Genomic DNA, 22,860 nt, shown 5'->3' on the forward strand with positions numbered 1-22,860 from the left:
AGACTGTTGTGAATTGTATCAAGGCTCGAAAAATTAATTCACATCTGCTTTGCTCGACTAAACAGGCTCACCCCTCTCACTGAAATGGTGCTTTATTATTTTTATGTGTTGTTTTTTTTCTGTAAAACACTTTGAGAAGCCACATTTTAATATATCAAACAAAGTTTATTATTATAATATTTATTATATGTATGTGTGAGTGTGTGTGCACATGCGCTCATGTTGGTCATTGATAATTTCCTGGGTTCCTATGAGATGGTGACTTGTAGGTGGTACTTGGATGCTTTGGTTGGATTAGGGGTGGTACTTGGTCCAAAAAGTTTGAGAACCACTGGTCTAAGCTTTTGGTCCTTTAAGGTTGCCCCCCACTAATATATGACTCTCTATGGTCATTAAAGATCCCAGGGAGTTTCTCAAAAGGAGTATTGGTGTAAATCTGGTGTCCTGGCCAAATTTAATTCCCCAAAAGCTGTACACCCCTATGAGCACAGTGTACAGAAAAGTGCTATGTAAGTATAGGATATTATTGATATTATAATTATTATTACACATAGAACTGTTTTAAATGTATAATCTGGATTTTCCATTACACTTACATGTAATCGGGAAACGTAGATTTCACCATTTTGTATTTTAAGTGGATTTTGTAAGTTAATTAAATTAATTGAATTTGACATAGTGTAAGACAAATTGGTTTTAAATTATTATAATTGTTGTTCCTAACTTGCATTTTTTTTTACTGAAAGAGGGGAAATATGGTCTTGAGATGCCAAGTTATCTAGCCCAAAGTTAAGCGGTATAATCTCCATTCTTAGTCATTGCTTCTTGAGAATGGAGAATGCAGTTGCCATTATTCTTACCAGGGCAGGAACGGATGGGTTTTTGAATGCTGCTGCAGAAACACTGCATTGACACAATTCTGTGGATAACTGAGAAACCAGACCAGACATTGTTAAGACAATGTTATTTTCCATTAAAAGTGGAGTGAGACATTTCGGTCATAACTACCAGTGCCATATATTATTAGGGTTATGTGATAATGAACTTTTCCATAATTCCATGAGCTGTATTTGCGGGTTTTGCTTATGCATGTAGACATTCAAAATATTCAAGGCAACTGTTTTGTTGATACAGCAAAACGTAACTCATCCACGTTGTAATATTAGTTATACAGTCATAGATGCTCATGCTACCAGTATTTTCCTTTTCATATCCCAATAAGACATGATATTAATGCTACAGGAACCCAAATGTGTTTTATTCCTTTGTACAGAATAGTTCCTAAATGTAATTTTTTTTAAACTCTGTTTACGAAAGATAAGATGAAGGATTGTCTTGTAAACAGAATGAATAAAGCTGTTTCAAAGTTACTGTACAAATTCTAACCATTATTAGCTGAATATACAGGAGTGTCCAGAAAATTGCAAAGCCTAATAAATTACCCAGTGTAGAACTATATGAAAATAAATCTTAAAGGCCAATTGTTACTATCCAATTAGCCACGGGAAATAGTGTAAAAATAGACATTAAAAAGAAGAACAACATAAAAGTAGACCCATCTGTTTACCATTTTTGAAGTGGTTCTATTAAGGATTCCACAGCTTAGGAGGAAAATGAAAAAATAATCCATATATTTTCAAAAGGAAAAGTGGTTATTTTCAGTATTCAGTACAATATCAGTACATGATATACTAGCCAATAGTATATCACAGCAAAAGTATTCAAGCTTCTCATATAAGTACAGCTACACACACAATTGCATTGCTATGTTGGACAATGCTAACATATTGAAAAACAATTATTCTTTTGATATTACCTTGTGATTCATCCCTGGTATGCTATCACCCTTTTTGTAGCTGTGACATAAAACATTTCCACCCCCAGTATACCCTTTTATTGACTACAGAACATCTTAGAAAACAGTGTACTGGCACATACAGTATGTGTTTCTTTATTAGTACAGTAATAGTACAGTAATACCACAGGGATTCTGTCTCGTTCTTCCTGTCACTGACATTCAGGGACTGCACAGGAATAATAATGGATAGTCTCCCACATGCCCCTTTTCCTCATTTGCACAATAACAGAACAGCCGACAACGAACCCCAGTCTTATTTCTCCTCATTTTGAAACAAAACGGTAGTAGGAAGGGTACAACACACAGGTAAGTCTAGAACCTTCTAAAGAAAATTACAGTACAGGGCAGGGCAGTTGTCTGCTCAACTTTGACAAGGCACCTCATACCCAACAGATGGGTCACAGGGGCTCCTGAAATGCAGAAACCCAGTCTACAATGCAGTAAAATACAGCAGAGCCTTGGTGCAGAGGAGATGACTGCACAAAACCACTGGCCACCCAGTCACCCGAAAAGATCGCCGTCTTAAGTACCACGGGAGTGACAGGCGCTGGATCATAACAGCCCCCAGCAATGCCTCTTTCAGTTTAATCCCGTCAGTCTCCGGAAGCTCAAGAACCGTCCGTGCGAGTCTTGGAAAGGGCAACCTCTTTATGGGCATCAGCATCACTCAACAGCAGGAGACTCCATCTTACATTTGAGTGGCGGTCTGTACAGACCCTCAGCTTTTTGCCGTTTGCCGCTAAGGACTGGCATGAGCGCTACACGTAGATCTCTAACATTGCCCTCTTGCATGTGTCCTGAACTACCCAGACATACTGGTGTGTGGAAACTGACAAATCCTCTTTTTGCTCCAGACAACACACAGGATGGAAACTGAAATCTCAGTAAATGAGGAACCATAAAAAATAAACGAGATGCTGGTAAGTTTATTCTGCCCACATCTTGAAAGAATTGTTCCCTTTTAAATACCATTTGTCTCTTTCATTAAAGAAATAATTTGACTCCAGTTTTCAGTTTGCTATGTATTAATATACTACACTGCAGACTGCAGTCATGTCTATTGTTTGGGGTTCCTTAGTTATAGGCTATACGTTGCTCTTACTATTAAAACAACAATACACATGTTAGATTGTTCTGGATTTCCTCAAATAAATGTTGATATCTCCAACACGAATGGGTTGCTGTTGTCCACAATGGCACCGAAAGTATATCATTTGTGAAGACTGCACTTCCAGTCCTTTCAAACCAGCACACCTCCAAAGATATTTCAAGTATTAAGTTCCAGCTAGGGACACTGTAAAGTCTTGATCATCCAATTAAAATTCTATGCCTGTCAAAAATGGATGATTATTAATTTTGACCTTTGACCCTGAGAATCTCAATATTTTCTGTACATGAGAACAAGTAACTGGTTTATTCCATGCTAAAAAAAAAGAAGAGTCCACACCTGAAGAAGGCTCCACGGCCGAAGCGTTGTGTCTTCTTTCTTCTTTTTTTCAGCATGGGATAAACCTATTACTTGTTCCTTTGCAGCCTACGCATACTGACGCAGCTCCCCACCTGAACTACTATTTTCTATACATAGTACTTAAAGCAAAGGTGTCACAGACACTTTTACACACATACTGTAATATTAACCACACTACAAAATGAGTGCGTCTCAAAGGCTTTAAGCACACTGATAACCTGAATGTTTTCTCCTTATGGGATTGACTGATATTTTTTTTCCTGGTAGAGGACAGTTCACACCTGGAATCCCAATTCCACGGGACAAATTATCAGAAGGATCCCAGTATGTGTTATTCTCCAGCCAGGAACACAAAAATGATCATCTGTCAAGGTGCACAAATGAAATCTCCCTTAAACCAAAAACAACAGTTTAATTTTGGCACTAAGATCCTACTTGATGACTAAGGTCATTCACTTTGTACCAATATTCAAAAGGTCTGGCTGTCACAGCCAAACCACATCTTAAAACCTTGGACACTGATCTGACAAATGTGGAAACTGCTATTATGGCTGTTTCACTGAAAGAAATGTCTTAATGCACATAAACTGGAGAGGGAATCTGGCTACAAACATGCTATCTTAAAGCTGTCAGATTCAGCATGAGCAACACATTCTGGAACAGGGGTGGAAAGTGGATATGTTTGAATAAGTATCAGCCATCTCCTGTGTATAAGGCTTTAATTATTGGCTTCTTCCATGACTTGATGAAAAGTCAGATTTATTTTATTTCCTTTCCTCTCTTTCTCACAACCGAAGAACGCTTTTCTTCTTTTTTCAGCATGGAATAAACCTTTACTTGTTCCTCTGCAGTCTATGCGTTCTGACACAGCTACCTACTTGAACTACTTGAGATTTATTTTATGATTACCTCCTATGTTTTGTGTGATGCATTCCCTAAAGAAATTTCATCCTAGCATCTCTGACCAGCTAAATACATGCTGGGTTCTTCCTCACAATTTGCTGAGATTCTCAATCTGACCTTTTTTTTCCTATGAGGAAGTGCTAAACCAATTCAACTAATAATCGAGATTATTCTACATGCATACAACTAGTGCGAAATGAACACAGACACTGTACAGTTTTTAACATCTTTTATCATGGAGAAAGTCACAAAGTAATCTAGGGATGAATACGAACATGTTACAGCAAGTTCAAATTGTCTTTTTTCTTCATTTAGATTTTTTTGGGTGATGTTGAGATTTTTAGTGCAAAGGGGTAAGGGCAAAAGGCCAATTGCTTTAATGTTATCACCGACATTCAACCAAAGTAAAATCTATTTGAACTGGCTCCCTGAATTGTGGCCCTCCTAAGCTTTTGAACCACTGGTCCAATCAAGCAGCGATTGGAAAATTAAGTGAAAAAAATGCGACTGGAGTCTCAGACATGGGTGTGATACAATAACGATTAGGTGTCCAGACTTATCAAAGAATGTCATTGTGAGGCTCAACATTAAGTGTGCAGGAACCCAGCTATGAATTCACTAAATCCACAGGATGATAATGTATAAACAACTTCCTGTAAGGTCTTCATTTCTTGCAACACCTTTAACCAGAAGCAAGCAAATGACATATTCAGTTCCTATCATGGATGAGAAAATGCATCTTGAGCAAAGGGCCAAATTAGGTTTTTAATGTGCTCATTTAGGGTTTACACTGTAATCTAGAATACTTTATGGAGGAAGAGTTAATACTGCCCATTTCCCAGTGACTGGTAAGGATTAAAGAAACAGTTCAGCATGTAGTGTGTAGTGTGGGAATCCACCTTTTTGCTTTGTAAAAAAACTGTACTTCAAAATCCCTCTAATTTCAATGCCTTTCTGGTGTCCATACTACACGTGTAGTATTTTCTGTCACTGTATTTTACAGTAAGCTACAGCCTCTTCCTTTGCCGTGCCAACAAATTGATTGACCTTACTGCACTTCGCACTCAGCAGCACTTTGCTATGCCTTAAGAGGGAATGCTGCACACTTTTAAGTTTTTCAGCACAGCAATGCACGGAAATATTGTTTCAGCATACATTTACTACCAATTTGGGTTTTTTGGGGCAAAAGTGGTTAAAGAGTGGAAAAGTTGAATTATGAGCTATGGGGTACATTGAGAATTATTAAGAACCTAAACAGGGAAAAAAATGAAGGTGTGAGAGGCAAAAAAGAAAACATAAACCAAGTAATCAGACAGACAGCCTATCAGTGTGTAATCTGTAACGTTGTCCCAGACTTACAAACATATCCTGTAAAATATGCATTTTACAGCAGAAGATAAGAGAAGATGTATGGCTTACATGTCCAGTAAATGAAAGTCTGGCTTCAAGGAATAAGGAACTTCATTAAAAGTGTCTGCTTAACGTTACCAAATAAAGAATGAACTAAGAAAATAGGAATTACAAATAAGTTCCAAATAAGAGGAGGTCATCCAGCCCATCTTGCTCTGTCTGTATCCTACTACATACCATTAAATTGAAGATGCAAGTAAAGCATTAGGTTTAACTGACACTTCACTTCAAGACAGGTCCACAGATATTTCCCCCTCAGATTCTAACGTTCTTTAACTCCCCCTCACAAACAATATCCTGATGACAGAAAAAAAACATTTTGGTCAATGATGCAGACAAGCACTTTAAGCTGCTTGCAGCCACAATAATGACATTTTGAATGTAGTGAAAGATTTCTTGTGCCATCCTGAAAGAATGGAGCGAATGAATCTCTCCATTCTTAGACACGGTATCGCTCGTGGGCTTTCACCGCCACTCAAACAGTACGAGAGAACAAAGCAGGCCACGATGTCCAGACATCACCTGCTCACCAAAGGGCTAGGATGCTGAGCCAACTAGGAGAAGGACCCTTGCCCGGGGCTAATGCAAGCTTCGCAGCTGTAAGGCTGCACTTGACCACACTTGACAACTCTACATCTGGAGGGGCTACAAACTGGCCAATTCCTCATTTCTAAATAAGACATCAAGAGGGCTACAAACACATGTACATTTGAAAAACTGTGGGTCAGTTGTAGCTTTATTTGTGAATCACTATAATACACCTTTGAAAACCATGCCAGAATAGGATTGGTTTCATGCAGTTGGTTTCAAGCTCTAGTACAGAACTTGCATCAATTATAATCTTGTTCAGTATTATATGTTGGTACACTCACACTACAGTTTCTTCTCATAGCAATGAGCTATCAAGGTTTCAACTTGCAGAGATCAAGGCCAAAAGAACAACACTTTTTAGATGAAACAATTATACAATGTCTTCCTTTCCACTGCATATCATCTACCGTTTTAGAAAAACTACAGGCTTTCTCATAACACCGAACACCACTGTTAAACTTAAGTTAGCTCTAAGCAGTGAAAACAATAATACATGTCATTGTCTATTCATCCATTTTCTAAACTCTTTATCCAACATAGGGCTGCAGAGGAGTCAGAGCATATCCTGGAAAGCAACGGGTAAAGGCAGGATACACCCTGGACAGGACACCAGTCCATCACAAGGTACACACACTCACACCAGGGCTAATTTTACCAGAAGTCCATTGACCTATCAGTATGTCATTGGAGTGTGTGAGGAAAATGGAGGAAAACAGAAGACCCAAAGGAAACCCACGCAAACATAGAAAAACATACAGGAATAGCCATGCAGATAGCACCCCAGGTCCAGAACTGAACCCAGGGCCCCAGCGCTGCAAAACAGCAATGCTAACCACCATGGTTTTATTAATGCTTTTCAAAACACACAAAGCAATACATACCATTGTGTGCATCATACACATAACAGAGCCAAAAGAGCACTTTAAAACTGACTCAATAAAATAAAGATTAATTAATTATATATTAATAGTGAAAGACAGGTCTTTAAGTGAGTTCTAAAAATGTTGACACTTGCAGAATCTCTAATGGATGCCGGTCAATAAGTTCAATTGATGTAGTGCTACACTCAAGAAGGCTCTATCACCCTCTTTGCCAGGTCTAAGAAGACCTGAATCAGCAGATCTCAACATAAGAGCTAGTCTATACTCCCTTATAATCCCTTAAAATAACCTGGGCCTAAACAATTCAATGCCTCATACGTGAGCAGGCCAACTTTAAAAACCTTTCTAATTTTCAAGAGGAATACAATTTACATTGGACAGAAACTACATGCTGAAGCAAAGTAAAAAGCCACAGAACTGTGGACATACTGGAGACATTACTTTAATGTAACTTTTAAGACCATTACTGCACTTTGAACGAGCAATAGTCCTCTTCATACACTTTTCTTTGTTTTGCTTCAAAATCCCAGGGCAGGAGGAAAATAATACCACTACCAAAAAAAAAAACCCAATATTACTCACATTATACTGCACACTCCCTTTTTATATTGGACCGAAATAATGTTTCTTTACCTACATTTTGAACCTTTTTTCCCCACGGATCTTCCACTTTCTATATAGTGTTTCAAGAATTAGGGACTAAGGAGCAGAAGAGTCTGGCCAGCCAGAGGGGCAGAGGGGAAGAGACACAGCTCAGTCCAGATATGACCAGAAGGAGGGAGGCTATGCTCCTACCAGTATGGCCCAGTGTAACAGTCCTTCAGGAATCTACACCGCCTGGCTAGATGCCCCCCACACAGACATACACACACCTTGCCAAGTTCTGGTTAACCCACTGTCAGGACTGCGCCTGAGGGCTCCAGGCTCTAGGACTCATCCTGTACTTCCGGAAGAGGCCTCGTTCAGGCGAGCTGCTCAGGAAGCTTATGCTGAAGCGCTAAAAGTACCTGCTGACAAGATCCCGCAGGGATAAGATCGGTCAGGAGGCCTGGTTTTCAAACTGGAAGGGATGCAGCAAACCAGAGCTCAAGTAAGCGCTTTAAAAACATTGACTCATGATGATGCCCATTCTAAAATCCCCTCTCTCCTTTTACTAGATGACTACACATTTCTTTCTTAACAAACCATGGTATGAATAACTTGTCGGTTCATAAATCACATCCCTTTTTAGCACTGTGTCCTAGCTACCGGACAGCACAGGTTTCCCTGACCTTCCCAGGGCTCCATTCCTTTTGTCGCTGGGAGCTGAAAGCCTTCTCCAGTGGGAAAGGACAGATTTGGATGGTCTCTAGTACTACAACACAGAAAGGGCCTCGGAGCTGTGGACAGCCCCCACCTCTTCCCAGCTGAAATACTGAGTCTTGCTTTGTGAATTGCTGCCAACTGTATGTCTGCTGCTCCTGTGAGATCCTTATTACTCAGTGTAAAGCAACAGTAGCCAAAGGGCTGCTCTCACTGCTGTAGATCTTAATGTTGCGGCTTGTCAAAACGTTTCAAGTCTCAAGCAGGAAAAGCACACCTATTTCACTCAGACAACTTCAGGAATAAACTTCGCACTGGCTGGACAAATGAAAAGACTCACGGGGGTGACAAAGGTTTCCTTTTTTCTAGGTCGGTTTGGGCAAGTGAAATTACTCTGCAATTTTTTAATCTTTAAATTAGACTTTTAACTGTGAAACAATCAGCCGCATGGGCCCGGTCTGAAAAAAATATTTTAGGTTTCGTTTTAGGTTCTTTCAAATATTCGTCACAGAAGCCTATGGTGACACATAGTCTTACTGACCCCGTTACACGTGTCTTTGTAAAATTAATTGGAAGAATCAGCAGTGTCTCTCACTGCAAAAAATTGTCTCAGATATACAAAGATCTAGCAGAAAGCAATGAGATATCTTACAAGTAATGATCCGTCATATTAAGTACTTATTAAATGATGCATTTCAATCGAGGATCGATTTAGAACGAGCAACAGAGTTACTTTATTATAGTTTCAATATTGAACCTCCTGAACTTCAGAGCAGCACAGTGCCTTGAGATGATTTTATCACTCATGATGTCTCATAACCTTTAATTGTATTTCTCTCTGTATTGTAGATGTTGGAGAATGCTGAAGAGGTTTATTCAGTTCTACATCCACGAGCCTGATACCCACAGAGCTGTACAGAAACACATGGTACTTTACACACAGTCCACTTTATGGGTGCCCTCTAATTGCTTTGTACATAAAAGCTGGTGGATTACAAATCATTCCACCTCGATTCAGCAGAGTCTCTGTGATGGCTCGACCACCTTGGTTTTGGCAGAACCTCTGTGCAGATCAGGTGCCAAGGCTGACATGGAAAATCCCCTTGTGTTTTCCTCTTCCTTTAATCCAAAGTTTCCAGGCCCGAGGCCAGTCAAGGTCAAAATAACCGTCGCGGGGGGAGCCATGATGACTCACTAGTAAAGAGAGATTCTGTACCATTAAGGCCACTGAAACATCCTGGTGAGGAGATACCATGGCCTTTCACTCACCGCCAGACATCAATCATCTTACACTTAGAAAACAGGTTACAGATAAAATACAGGTCTAAAAAAAAGATTCTTCACTGCTCAGGGCAAGACTGGCTTTTTGTTCAAAGGAAAGGTCTGATATTTTCTCGAAGTACAATTTTACTTTCTCCTTCCTACTTGTTACCTATGGTGACAAAAACAAATTGTACCTCTTAGTCTGAGGTTACTGCACTGATTCATGGCATCCAACATCTGAAACTCTGTCTTACATTTCCAACTTCATACCAACATTGTCTGCTTTGTTTCAGCACACACAACGGATATGGTGATATTATGTGACCCATAAATTTGAAAAAAAAAAATACATACCTGGAGAAAATCTGACAAAATAAATAAATTAATCTAAACAAAATAATTCAACTAAATATTTTTAGCAGTCGACTACTAATCTAATTTAAAAAGCTAGCAAATATTTCCTGCTAAATGAAACTTTACTGTATTGGTGCAAAACAGGTCAACTTGAAAGACTGGTTAAAAATACACTGTACCGCGACAACCCATAAGAACATAATGGTGTAAAAATGAAGATAATTACAAACAAAGCAGCCACTTTGGCAAATAAATGTACAGTTCGCCCAGACACAAAGAGAACTACATGAGACTAAATGGTGGGTGATTTGTACACAAACAGTTTGGTATTCTCCTATATTACATTTCTTTTGGTGTGGTCCAATAAATTGGTCCCAGTCACACAATTTGTCGCATTAACTAATAGACAAAAGTAACACCTGCAGTAAAAGAATCTGGAAATCAAAACAGGACAATAATGTTGGCACAATATTTGTGAGGCTTTTAAACACTAAGAATGAAAATGTGCAAAGTGACAAGAAATGTGCCAGAGGGAGAGCTTAATGTGATCTTTAGTTTTTTTAAGATATCTACTTTGTCATAAGTAAACTTTATCATCTCTGTGACTATATCATAATACACAAATGCAAATGCCGTTTTTAGGAACAAACATCTCATCTTGTTTAAACTGCACAGAGATTATGATCATAAAGCTGAAAGGCCGCACTGGCTCACTAGACTGCACAGGACTCAAACAAGCACTTCAAACACAGCTTGTGATTTGTTTCCTCTTTGTTTCTTGGCTGGTACTCTGTGTTTTGGAAGTCAAGAGGAACAATGGCCAAAATCATTTAAAAATAGCTGCTAGCCTGTTCTTCCAAATATATACTATAATGCTACATCCAAACCTATATAGTAAGCACACTAAGGGCCTACTGCAATCAGTATACTACTGTATACTGTATTGGACATTCTTTTGGTCCATCACAAAAAGAAATCAATACCAGTATATATACTATTATGCTAATGGGGGGGGGGGTAGATAAGATAAAATTATTGTATTACCCTTATTTGTACATCAGGTAATTTGGACATACATCATGTGAGAAAAGAGTTGCCTCTAGTTTGTCAAGGGCACTGTGAATTCTGAAGAAAAGACTGCACCGCTACACTAAAAAGGACAATTATCGGAGAGTTCAACAGAGTACTAATTAATTCATCCCCTGTCACCAGCTCAGAAACAAAGAATCCACATTTGATGTTTTCTTTTTTTAAACTATTAACTTTTCCTCTTTCATAACAACAGATAAAATAAAAAGGAGGAAAAACTGAGAAAAAGAAAAGAAAAAAGGGGAGCTGAGCTCAAGTACACATTTGTATCTTTGTTTTACAGATACAGAATACATAGCTTCAGAATACAGACATACTGTATACATCATAGATTCAGGCTGGTTTATCACATTATATAAATCCAATCGTCAATATGGCGAGAGGTCTGGACCAATGTATGCATGACATTTGATGTTTTCTATTCAGGGCATGTTGGATTTTGTGTGTTTGAATTCTTCACATATGGCGTTTGTGCGATTTGTCTTCCTGCAAATAATCGTGGATAGTCAACTTCACATAATCTTTAGGAGAAGGAACTGTTGAACTGAGACATTAATTATCAAACTCTGAATTCGTAACTTAGTGCCACAACAAGTGAGCACTGCAACAGCAGACACTGGCACCATATCAAACTGCCAACCAAAAAGTAAGGTGCCTACACTGATATGAGCACAGGCACCAGTGGTTCTTAACCTTAACTGCTGTCTGCAGCCCCTTGGTTCTCAAAATCTGTTCTTGCACCCATTCAAAAACCGCTGGAAGTAGGTCTGTTCTGTTAAAATTTATTTATTTAAAATTTGTAGTAACATTTAGAATACAATAATTTGTTTTTACATTTACCTTAAAATACCTTGGTTTCACAAAACAAAGATGTTGTGTATCTGACATGTTGCATACCCAGGTTAAGAACCACTGCCATAAAAATGTTTTTATGAGGTCCTATGGGCTAAGGTTTATGTACTACCACAAGCGGATGTTTTCTGAAGAACCAGTACATAATTGTGCTGCTGTCTTAGACTTATGTTGTGGGGAAAGAAAATGATGAAGTTGAGTAAATGGCCCTGTGTCCACCTTCCTCAAACCCAGCTTAAGCTGTTGGAACTACTAACTTCAGAAATAGACCCATATCATTACAGGATCATCTATGTGGTCAATGTACATGCCATTTCTGTTTCTGTAGGAACTCCACAGCAAACTGGAATATTAACTCATACCGCAGAACAATGGGAAAGCACCGAAAATTCAGCTGCCTGTAGATTCCTTCTACTGATGTCAGCAGCAGTACCAACAGTGTTACAGAATACACTAATAAAATAAGGACTGACCTATAATACAGCCCTGGACAGCAGTGTGCTAAAGGTTTGTTCATCACAATTTGGTTAACAGAACTGAGACTTAACCCAAAGGTTTTACATTTACGGCTTTGAGTTGCAGAAAATGCCTTTTTGTTTCACAATGCTGTCTTAAGGAAGTATTTTCTATGTGATGCTGGGCGATATCGAGCTGTTCTAAGGAATCTTATCACAGGTGATGCCTATGGAATATAGAACCTTGGGAAGTGTCGAAGCTTTTGGTCTCCATTTTTAGCCAAGCTCTGAATTACCCGATACTGCCTTTGAGTCCCTTAACTAAACTAAAGTACTGAAGCCCCCGACAGCCCTGGTATGCCTATATGGTTAAGCGATATCGACAGTACAGAGGTTGTCTATAATGAGGAAATAACACTAATCTGGAGTTAACTACAGGAAAACAAGGTCTACACATAGCAAACGATATCTTCAATTCATTAGGATAATATAAGAAATGATCATATAAGATCATATAAAACATAAGATCATATAAGAAATTGTGAGATTTTTATTAGTACTTTTGTGCTTCATATATTATATCAAGGACTACCCTCTTTTATTTTGCAACGGAACCTAAGGAGAGCATAAAAAGGAGCCAGATAAGGGCTGCAGGGCGAAAACACACTGAAGTGGCACTCAGGTGTTAAAAATAAATCTTGGGGAAAAACAAACACAATGCAACAAGACTATTAATTAAAGTGGCTGAACTAAAAATGTACCCACTTGATCCAGAACATAAAAAATCTAAAAGGTGAAGTGACTGTTTTGACATCAGTTGGTCTAAAGTCTTACGTAACGTTTCTAAAACAGTTTGTACACCCTCATCATCATTCAAAAAAGGAAAAATAAAGTGGTTCCAATTGTCTTACTTGCATTTAACTGACAATTGGAATCATACAGAAAACTAAACAACAATTAGACAGACTCTGTAAACATAGACTGCATCCATACTGGCTATAAATAAAATAAACATACATTAAATTTACAGTGATAATATCAGGGAATAAGACAATGGTAACTTATTTAATGGCAACACTGTTCAGGAATCAGCCTGTCAGTTTATCTGTAAAGACATAGGATGTGTAAGGAATTGAGAACAGCATTAGTAAAGAGAATTCAGATCCAATTTTCACCGCCAAGAAATAACTATTATGAGTTAATGGCATAGCTCTTCACAAATGTATCTAACCTCAAGACTATGGCAAGAACCAGTGTAGTGCTCACAATCTCTAAGGGATTGTACCATGAAGTCCTGTGTGTCAAAATTAAAAATAAATGTGTTTGAAATGGTGTTGTGATGTGTTTGGCAGCAATGTCACTACTGATTTTCAGTCAGTGTATGAACACGCCTGCTTGGTGTTGCTCCATTTAATTTCAGCTAACTACACTGTAAGGATGAAGGCAGTTCAGACAAAGACCCTGTCAAATAACCTTTACAAACCTATAAACATGCTTACCCATTCTTCTTACTGAAGAATTCCTATATTGGGAAAGACAAAACTTGCACTGAACAAATGATATCAGATACACTATACACTGTATCTTTGGAAATACGATGTCAACACTAATTCATAATACTTCTCATCGACTTCGCCAACTGACTGGAGAGAGATTTTAATATGTGGGCACACATATATGTGCTCCTCTGTGGCTTATAAAACACAAGTGAAAACAATTTAAAATAATATGCCTTTTGTGTTTTTAAAATATCAACCCGTCATTATAAATGCGCAGCTCGCTTTCCACATAAGCGTATGTTCAGGGAAACACACAGGTACAGGTTCATAATCCTTGTTTTACTTAGAAAACATCCCTCACAGAAGTCTTTTGATCAATGTTTTCCGAGATCTACCTTCGGTATCCTCTAGTGGACAAACAGCGCAACAGCAGGCTTTATTTTTCGACTGATAAAAGCACAATGTAAACATCGTACGTAGGGTCAAATGAACAAAAAACAACGATTGATGGTCCATTCAAAGCTAAGTTTAGCGCGTTGCTAATTTAAAAGGCTGCGTCGCTTCACAGGTCCCGGGCAGTCAGGAAAAGTGCCATCTTGCCTACATGCCTGCGTTATTGATCGCAGTCTGTCTGCAATGAATGGCTGCATATGGGGGAAAAATACCCTGAACTTCAGGTGACCGACCATGGCTTTGACACAGGCAGCTTGCAGACATGAACCCTTCTGAACCGAGAGGGCTGGACGGAAAACATAAGCTTTAAAAATCTCCGTCTATCCGTCGCATCCCCGATCGGAAACTGCCCGGATCGCGAGTAAAGCATTCCGGGCTCTTGATCGTAAGGAAGAAAGTTAGATGTTTTACATGGAGAGAGGAAATAAGTTACCAAGCGGTGCTGGATCGCACTATTGCTGCTGACGCTGGGGCATGGAAGCCTGAGTCTAGCCTGGCTTGTCTGATCCGACTGACCCTTCATTTTATTGCGGCCAGATCCTCAGATCCTCCCCTTTCGCTTCCAGGAGAGAGAGACACTTCCATGGACGGATTCGCAAACACGCTCTGCCATAAAGCCATTTACTGCCAACAGACACGCTAACTGACCGCAACCTTTAGGAGAACAGGACCTTTATCGATCATTTAGCGTTAAAGACACTGCTTATAATACACTCGCTAGCTACTCATCGCCAACATGGCTGCCTAGCACAGACCTAAAAAAGGAGAAATAACCTACGCCGTGTCTTTGTCCGTTTCACCTCTTTAACCCTAAACTACTGCGGAAAACACACTGAGAGCCATTTAAAAATATACGAAACCAGAAATCGACTTACGTGAAGGCAGGCGCTTGGGTTGCTCCTGCTTCCTCCTGGGCATTTTCCCCCCTTTTTTCACATTCTCCTCCTTGTTTAGGGATAAGAAGAAAAAAGGATTTTTTCCATTGAAATTGTATGCGAGTGTCTGATGGCAGGGACTTGCCGTGCACCTGGCTGTCCCCGGTTTAGAGTGTGTTGTTGGGAATAGGATCACAGGAGGAGGAGGTGGTTGGTGTTGTTGTTGCTGTGTCTTGACTATGGCTGCTCTCTGTGTATGTGTGTGTCTCCGAGCCCCTAACTAACACTAATGCAGGGATCAAAGGGCAGCAACAGCGGAGCAGACGCACACACAGAGGATCTCGGCTCGGAGCGCGGCGCAGCCCCGGCGCAGCTCGCAGGCAGTGAAACGGGCAAGGTGCCCCCAACATTTCGGGGGTGTACTTCTGACTGCTCGGACCTCAGCATTACATGACTACATGACATGTGTGCATATTCATGTATGTGCATGCATAAGTACATGCAGATGTGAAACGTGTTTATTTCTATGAAAAAAATGCGCATGTGGCTGTTTTTCTAAGTAACCGATTTTTTCATGTGAATGTTTTGTGCTATAATCTAACATTTTGATTTTTAAAAAAATTAAACGTTACCTTTACAAAGTATATTACTGTATAATTATAGTTCAGGAGTTACTTGCAAATGAAACGACGGAGGAGTGTGGTTGATAAATAGAATAAAAGTGAAGAACGACTGTCAAAAACACTGAATTACAAGCCCTTTTTAATTCATTGAAGAATTGTATTTTAAAAGGATGTAGGTTTAAAAAATATATTAGAAATGTACTATTAATGAAAAAGTATATATCAATAACTTCCAAGGCATTTCACAAGACACTTTGGTATTTTATTACTCTGTAATGAATGAATAAAAATAAAATAGTGTCCGTCATTATTATTATTATTATTATTATTATTATTATTATTATTATTATTATTATTATTATTATTTTCGCAGTACCTGGCGTTATATTTATAGGATATGTCACGGGGAAATTGGCAAAAACACCATCAGCGTCGAGGCTATGCAAAAGCACTTAGAAACTGCAAAAAAAGAAAACTGATGACCTTTTTATTCAAGTTGCTTTATTGGCTTGACCACTTACAGTGTGGCCAAAAATCAATGCTTTAGAAGTTATCAATATAATAAAAGTACTACATTTACAAACAAGCAAAAAGGAAAGAAAATGATAATGTTTTAAATTTCATGTTTGCACGAATTTTAATATTCTAGGATCGTTTGAAAGTTCTATGTACAGTGCATAAAAGATTGGAAAACAGCAATGAAGTTAGTAAATGAGGATACATACAGTACGCAAAATGGAATATAAAACAGGAAACACATTTATTGACTTACAGCAATAGAGTATACAGTGTAGTCCGTATTTGGACAGTGACACAATTTTTCTTGTTTTGGCTCTGTACTCCAGCACATTGGATTTGAAATGAAACAATGACTATGAGGTTTAAGTGCAGAAAATCAGCTTTAATTTGTGGGTATTTATATCTATATTGGGTGAACCATATAGGAATCACAGTCCTTTTTATACATAGTCCTCTGATTTTAGGGTACCAAAAGCAATTGGACAATTGGCTGCTCGGTTGTTTCTTGGCCAGCTGTGTGTTGTTGCATCATTAGTTCATGCACAAGAGAGCTAACAAAAGATCTAGAGTTGATTCTAGATGTGGCATTTGCACCTGGAGTCTGTTGTTGTTGTCTCTTAACATAAGGACCAAAGAGGTGTTAATGCCATTAAAGTGGGCCATCATGAAATAAATGAGAATTTATCAGAATAAATCAATCAGAGACATAGCCAAAACCTTAGGTGTGTCAAAATCAACTGTTTGGTACATTAAGAGGCAAGAACGCACTGGTGAGCTTAGCAATAGCAAACGACCTGGTAGACCACAGAATACCACAGTAGTGGATGAACGAAGAATACTTTCAGTCGTGAAGAAAAAACCCTTTTCGACTATTGAACAAATCAGGAACACTCTCCAGGACGTAGGCATACAGTAGATGTGTCAAAGACTACCATAAAGAGAAGAATACACCAGCATAACCTCAGAGGGTTCATCACAAGATGCAAACCACTGGTAAGAAAGGCCAGGTTACAGTTTGCTAAAAAGTACATTAAAAAGTCTCTAGAGTTCAGGAACAAAGCCTTATGGACAGATGAGATGAAGATTAACCTGTATCAGAGTGATGGAAAGAGAAAAGTATGGAGAAAAAATGAAACTGCTCATGATCCAAAGCATACCACCTCACCTGTGAAACATGGTGAAGGAAGTGTCATGGCTTGGGCATGTATGTCTGCCAGTAGAACTGGCTCATTTGTCTTTACTGATGATCTGACTGCAGACACCAGCAGCAGGATGAATTCTGAAGTGTACAGAAGCATCTTATCTGCTCAGGTCCAACCAACTGCTTTAAAAATCATTGGACGGTGCTTCACCTTGCAGCAGGACAATGACCCCAAACATACTGCTAAAGCAACTATGGAGTTTTTCAGGGCCAAAAGTGGAATGTTTTTGACTGGCCAAGTCAATCACCCGACCTGAATCCCATTGAGCATGCATTTTACTTACTGAAGACTGAAAGCAAAAAGCCCCCGAAACAAGCAGGAACTGAAGATGGCTGAATTACAGGCCTGGCAGAGCATCACCAGGAAAGGTACTTGGTGATGACTATGGGTCGCAGACTTCAGGCAGTCCTCAATTGCAAAGTATTTGCAAACATGCCAAATTTTATTTAAGATTATGTTAATGTATCCAATTACTTTTGGTCCCATGAAATGGGGGGACTATGTATAAAAAGGGCTATGATTACTATATGGTTCACCCAATATCGTCGTAAATACCCTCGAATTAAAGCTGACATTCTGCACTTTAACCTCATAGTCATTGTTTTATTTTAAATCCAATGTGGTGTAGTACAGAGCCAAAAATGGAAAAAATTGTGTCACTGTCCAAATACTTACTGTATGGACTACGCTGTATATAAGAACACCTTACAGTATATTGTACAGTATAATGTAATGATTGCATAACAAAATATATTTTTTGTACCTATATATTAGATGTATCTGCTGTTATTCTCAGAATTATTTATAGCAATCTAGCCACAACTGCACAGCTTTACGCAGATGTGACACACAGATGAACCAGTGACTGAAATGCTCTTTAAATCTGACTTTCCTGGACCCTTAGGGACAGGGTCCTTGGACACCACAAGGTGTAATGTGAGTACACTGTGTGTATTGTCATGTTCACAGAAATCAGTTACTTAAAGTTGAGTAAAAATATTTTTAATTTACTGGTCCATACTGTATTCGCTAAAGTGTGGAATATCTTTTTCTATTGCATTGCATACTCCAGGCACATTGATAGTTGTTGTCACTCGTTGACATTTTAATAGACGTCTGGATACCAAAACATATTCGTATTAAATATAAACAGAATATTAAATTGTTCCTTTTTGAGTACGTTTTAAAAAGTGTATTGACAAGAAATATTGTTTTTCTGAAAGAAGATTGATTTTTTAAGAATAAACGTAGTATAGATTTTCTTCTAATGTCTGTTTGATAATAATGCTTTTGTCGTTTGGCTTACTAGCCTTTGAGTTGCGTATTAGACAGACGTTCACAAACACGTGACACAGGTTACGCTTTATCTCTGTTACAGTATACATCGAGTTTTTGAATAATAATAATAATAATAATAATAATAATAATAATAATAATAATAATAAAAAAACACCTTTCAACACACCAAAAATGTGTTACATAAAGTATTACAAAGTCAAGAAAAGAAAATACTGAAGATAAAACGACCAAAGAAAGCTGTTCTGAGAGTTTTTAGGCTCGTCTTAAAAGAACCCAGTGTCTCTCTGCCCCTAATTTATTTTGGGATAGTGCTCCAAAGCTCTGGGGCAGAGCAACAAAAGGCCCTGTCACCCATTGAATGTGATCCCGACGAGAGATAAAGAACACACTGAAACCACTAAAACCACTGCTTTCCAAAACACAACAAGCTAGAACCAGCCTTAAAGACAATTTCCAAATACACAGCCAGCCAGTAAGAAAATCTTAAAATTGTTTGCATAATGTTTATAAAATAATAACAAATTGGAAACTGACTTGACATAAGTATCTCTTCACATCACATCATCAGGAATATGTTGCGAATTTGCCATGTGCTATTAAAGTTTAGCTTTTATTTCAGCCGTCTTTATTTCAGTTCTTACATGCCAAACTAAGGGCAGCGTAGTGGAGGGGTGCTGCTGACTCAAAGCTCTTGGATCCTGGGCTCAATTCTGGCTTAGGGCTTCATCTACAGTACACATCTACGCCAAGTTTACATGATCTCCTAGCGGCCTCCTAGGTTTTCTCCATGTGCTCCAGTTTCTTCCCACAGTCCAAAGCCATGCTGTCTGGGTTTATTAGTGTCTCTAAACTGACCTCCACTTGTGTGTATGCCCTACAGTGGACTGAAGACTTATCTTGCACCTATTGCCTGTTTGGTTAGGCCACGGTGTGCTGTGTCTCTGTATTGGGCTACATGGTTATTGAAAATGGAAGGATCGATATTCCAAATTGTAGCCTTGCCCTTAAGAATCATTAACAAGGAGATACACACAAGGTCTTGGTCAAGTAACATTGATCTTTCCCGACAGTTTATAAACAAGTAACAATGTATTGAATAAATTCTACTGCCAGGAGGCAGACCTTTTAGTTTAGGAGTTCATCTCTGAGGAGTCTCAATGTGCTGTAGCCTGTGGCTGGGAAGTGCCTGAGAGAAGGTGTTCAAATCTCCAGTTTCTTTGGGGGTGTGCTGATGTAGTCTACCTATGTACCTCTATGTATCTACAAACTAGGTGGCCATATTATCTAGATTGAACATCAGAGTGATGTCATTCCTGTCTAGCTCTTCTACATCTATGGTTGTGATATTACCAAATGAGACAGAACTGGCATTTACCCAAACGCATCACTTTTTACTATTTTCCAGTGAATGGGTTCCTCTCTTGTTGTTGTGTGATTTAAACAACAACACCATTTGTCTTTTATGCAGATGCACATTGTTTTTGCTGGCCTAAATTCACAATTTCACACTTTTTGTGAGAAAAACAAGAGTCAAGAACATTACCATTTTGTACAATCATTTCATACCCTCTCTCACACTCCGACTGGTCTTGCAAGCAAAATTATCCCTCAAATATGAAGTGTGGTAGTGTATGTCCACACTTAAATCCTGTTATATTTTCAGTATAAAGGGATAATATGTAATATCTTCCAAAAATACAAATTATATGTGAATCTTATTTTAATGTACTTTTCAGTACTGTACATTGGTGTACACCTATGAAAAGTCCAGTAACTCAGTAGCATATCAGTGTTAAATAGAACTATTCTGAAGTTTATTTTTTCTCCTGGCTAGGAAAAAACAGAGTAATTGTATTTCACTAGAATTCTCAGCTGTGAAGTCTTTGGCACAGAAAGCTGTTCTTCAGTCTCACTATAGGAATAACAGGCTGTGCGTTGTTTTATAACTTTATTTTTTTCTAACACCTTAGTCGTGTTCAGACTGCACCCTCTCGGTTCCTGCCACATTGCAGTGACTCAGTGCAGAGCCCATGCAGCTCATTATAAAGACAATTAATAAGCGCCCTAATTAATCACCTCCTCTGACCACAAGTGACTGACACACATTTAGCATTTTCATAATTAAAATATTGCACAACATGATTAGACTCCCTGTAGAAGTTCAAAGGGTCTAAAGATATTTTGGAGATAATAATCAAATTATTAAAACAAAAAACTGACTTGTTGTTCTGCAAAATTTAAATACCAGGAAAAAAAGGAGTATTATTATTTCACAGATTTTGCAGCTTCAAAACGATAAGAATTACCTATTCAGAGCTGGCATCCCTTGCTGCTTCCAAGTTCTGCTGTAAGGGCAAAGGTCATGCACCCCATCTTTTATTATTCTTGGTACTGGAGAGGGCAGGGGTTCTAATTTTGGGGAAGAATCCAGTGGTTCCAACTAGGACAGCAAACAAAAGCCATCAGGATCTCCAACTCTTACTAGCAACAGACCAGTATGTTATAACATTTTAGAGTCACGCCCTATGGCTGCTCTGTGGATCCAGGGAATTGCAGAAATTAGTGGTTTAGTGAATTGATACAAAAATGTGGCATTTGAGACAATGCAGGCAACCTAGCGGGAAAAGGAAAGAATGAAAGTATTCACATTGCCGCTGTGCCTAAGCCACAGTCTGCAGAAGATTAACACCCATGACTGGAATGGACCAGCTCAGTGTATGACTGCATCTGTGAAATATGACCCAGTATAGGACGTGCAGTCCAATGATGGTCCTTCCAATTTACTGCACTGCAAAATTGCACTAGAAACAGTGTTAATATTTTATTTAACAAGTAATTACTCTAATTAAGCAGCTGGTTGAACCAGAGTCCTGCCCTGTAATGGCCTGAAAAGACAACTAATTCACTATTCCAGCAGTATGTAGTATGTTGTTGAAATACAAAGATCTGAATTGATTTTTGACACCTTTGTTTATGATTTACTGCAAAAATTATGCAAATGAACAGCAGACTCTTCAGGCTGAAGAAACAGCAGGCCTAAGTCAATCCTGAATTCAAAATTTAGAATTGCTGGAAAATTGAAGCTTTTCATCACACAGCACACTTAGCTTTGCATGTTGTTCTCACCATTGACTCTTTGAGTGTTGTTTCTATGACCACAGCTTTATTGAAAGGGATTGCATGCTGCTTTAGTGTTTTTCCTTTAAAGTATGGCCTGTGTATTTTGCATTGGTCTGGTCTTTACATTATCCACAGAACAACTCAATTCAATTCCATTTATTTTTATATAGCACCTTTCACAACAAGGTTGCCCCATGGCACTTAACAATACAATTGACGATACATTTTGTCAATACAGAACAGAAGACCAGAAGACAAAACAACAAATCACTTTTTTATTTTTGTTTGTGAATCGCATAAACCACATAATCATTTGGAAATGTTGACTATGACTATCTTCCATAAGCCTGAAGGTGACTGATAAAGGTGACCAGTGCGGGATCTGCCAGAGGCATACACAGTAGCTACTGTAGGAATGCTGTTTAGTGAGATCAAATTTTAGCAATATTTAGGTACACTTACCTGGTTTGTTGTTCTAAGATTCCTTGTTGTTGATGCTCAAATTGTCATTTGCTTTGCAGTGTTTAACTACTTCAAAGACTAATTCATTATTTTAGTCAGTAACAGTGTTAGCAATATCAGTTAGTTAGAATTGTCCAGAACCTACTGTTACAAATGGAAGGCTGCGAAAATGGTGAATAACAAGAATTGACTGAGTGGCTTGGTAACTAACTAAAATAGATAATCATAACCCCTTACTTATAAGGATTTCTCCAACAATTTACCCGAGCGGTTGGTATAATTAGAGGGACATGTCCCATTTACCTATCCTCTGGCACAGTTTTGGTGAGAAAAGCAATAATTCAGGCATACTTGGTTAAACAAATATTTAACAATGGCAATA

The 22,860-nt window shown here is 38.5% G+C and overlaps 1 protein-coding gene across 3 annotated transcripts in view; it reads right to left on the minus strand.

Annotated features, from left to right (window-relative positions):
• Positions 1-15,656, minus strand: part of znf827 (zinc finger protein 827) — a 67,789-nt gene extending 52,133 nt beyond the window's left edge. For 2 of the 3 annotated variants that reach the window (XM_088633133.1, XM_088633132.1), the window contains exon 1: positions 15,254-15,654. In XM_088633133.1, the coding sequence (XP_088489259.1) occupies positions 15,254-15,296 (43 nt within the window). In that variant the 5' untranslated portion in view covers positions 15,297-15,654. Of the gene's footprint in view, positions 1-15,253 lie in introns of all 3 variants that reach the window. The other variant, XM_088633134.1, reaches the window with a different exon arrangement.
• Between the last annotated feature and the right edge of the window lie 7,204 nt (positions 15,657-22,860).

The sequence above is a fragment of the Lepisosteus platostomus genome, chromosome 1, assembly GCF_059453375.1.
Source record: "Lepisosteus platostomus isolate fLepPlt1 chromosome 1, fLepPlt1.hap1, whole genome shotgun sequence".
Classification (NCBI taxonomy): Eukaryota; Metazoa; Chordata; class Actinopteri; order Semionotiformes; family Lepisosteidae; genus Lepisosteus; species Lepisosteus platostomus.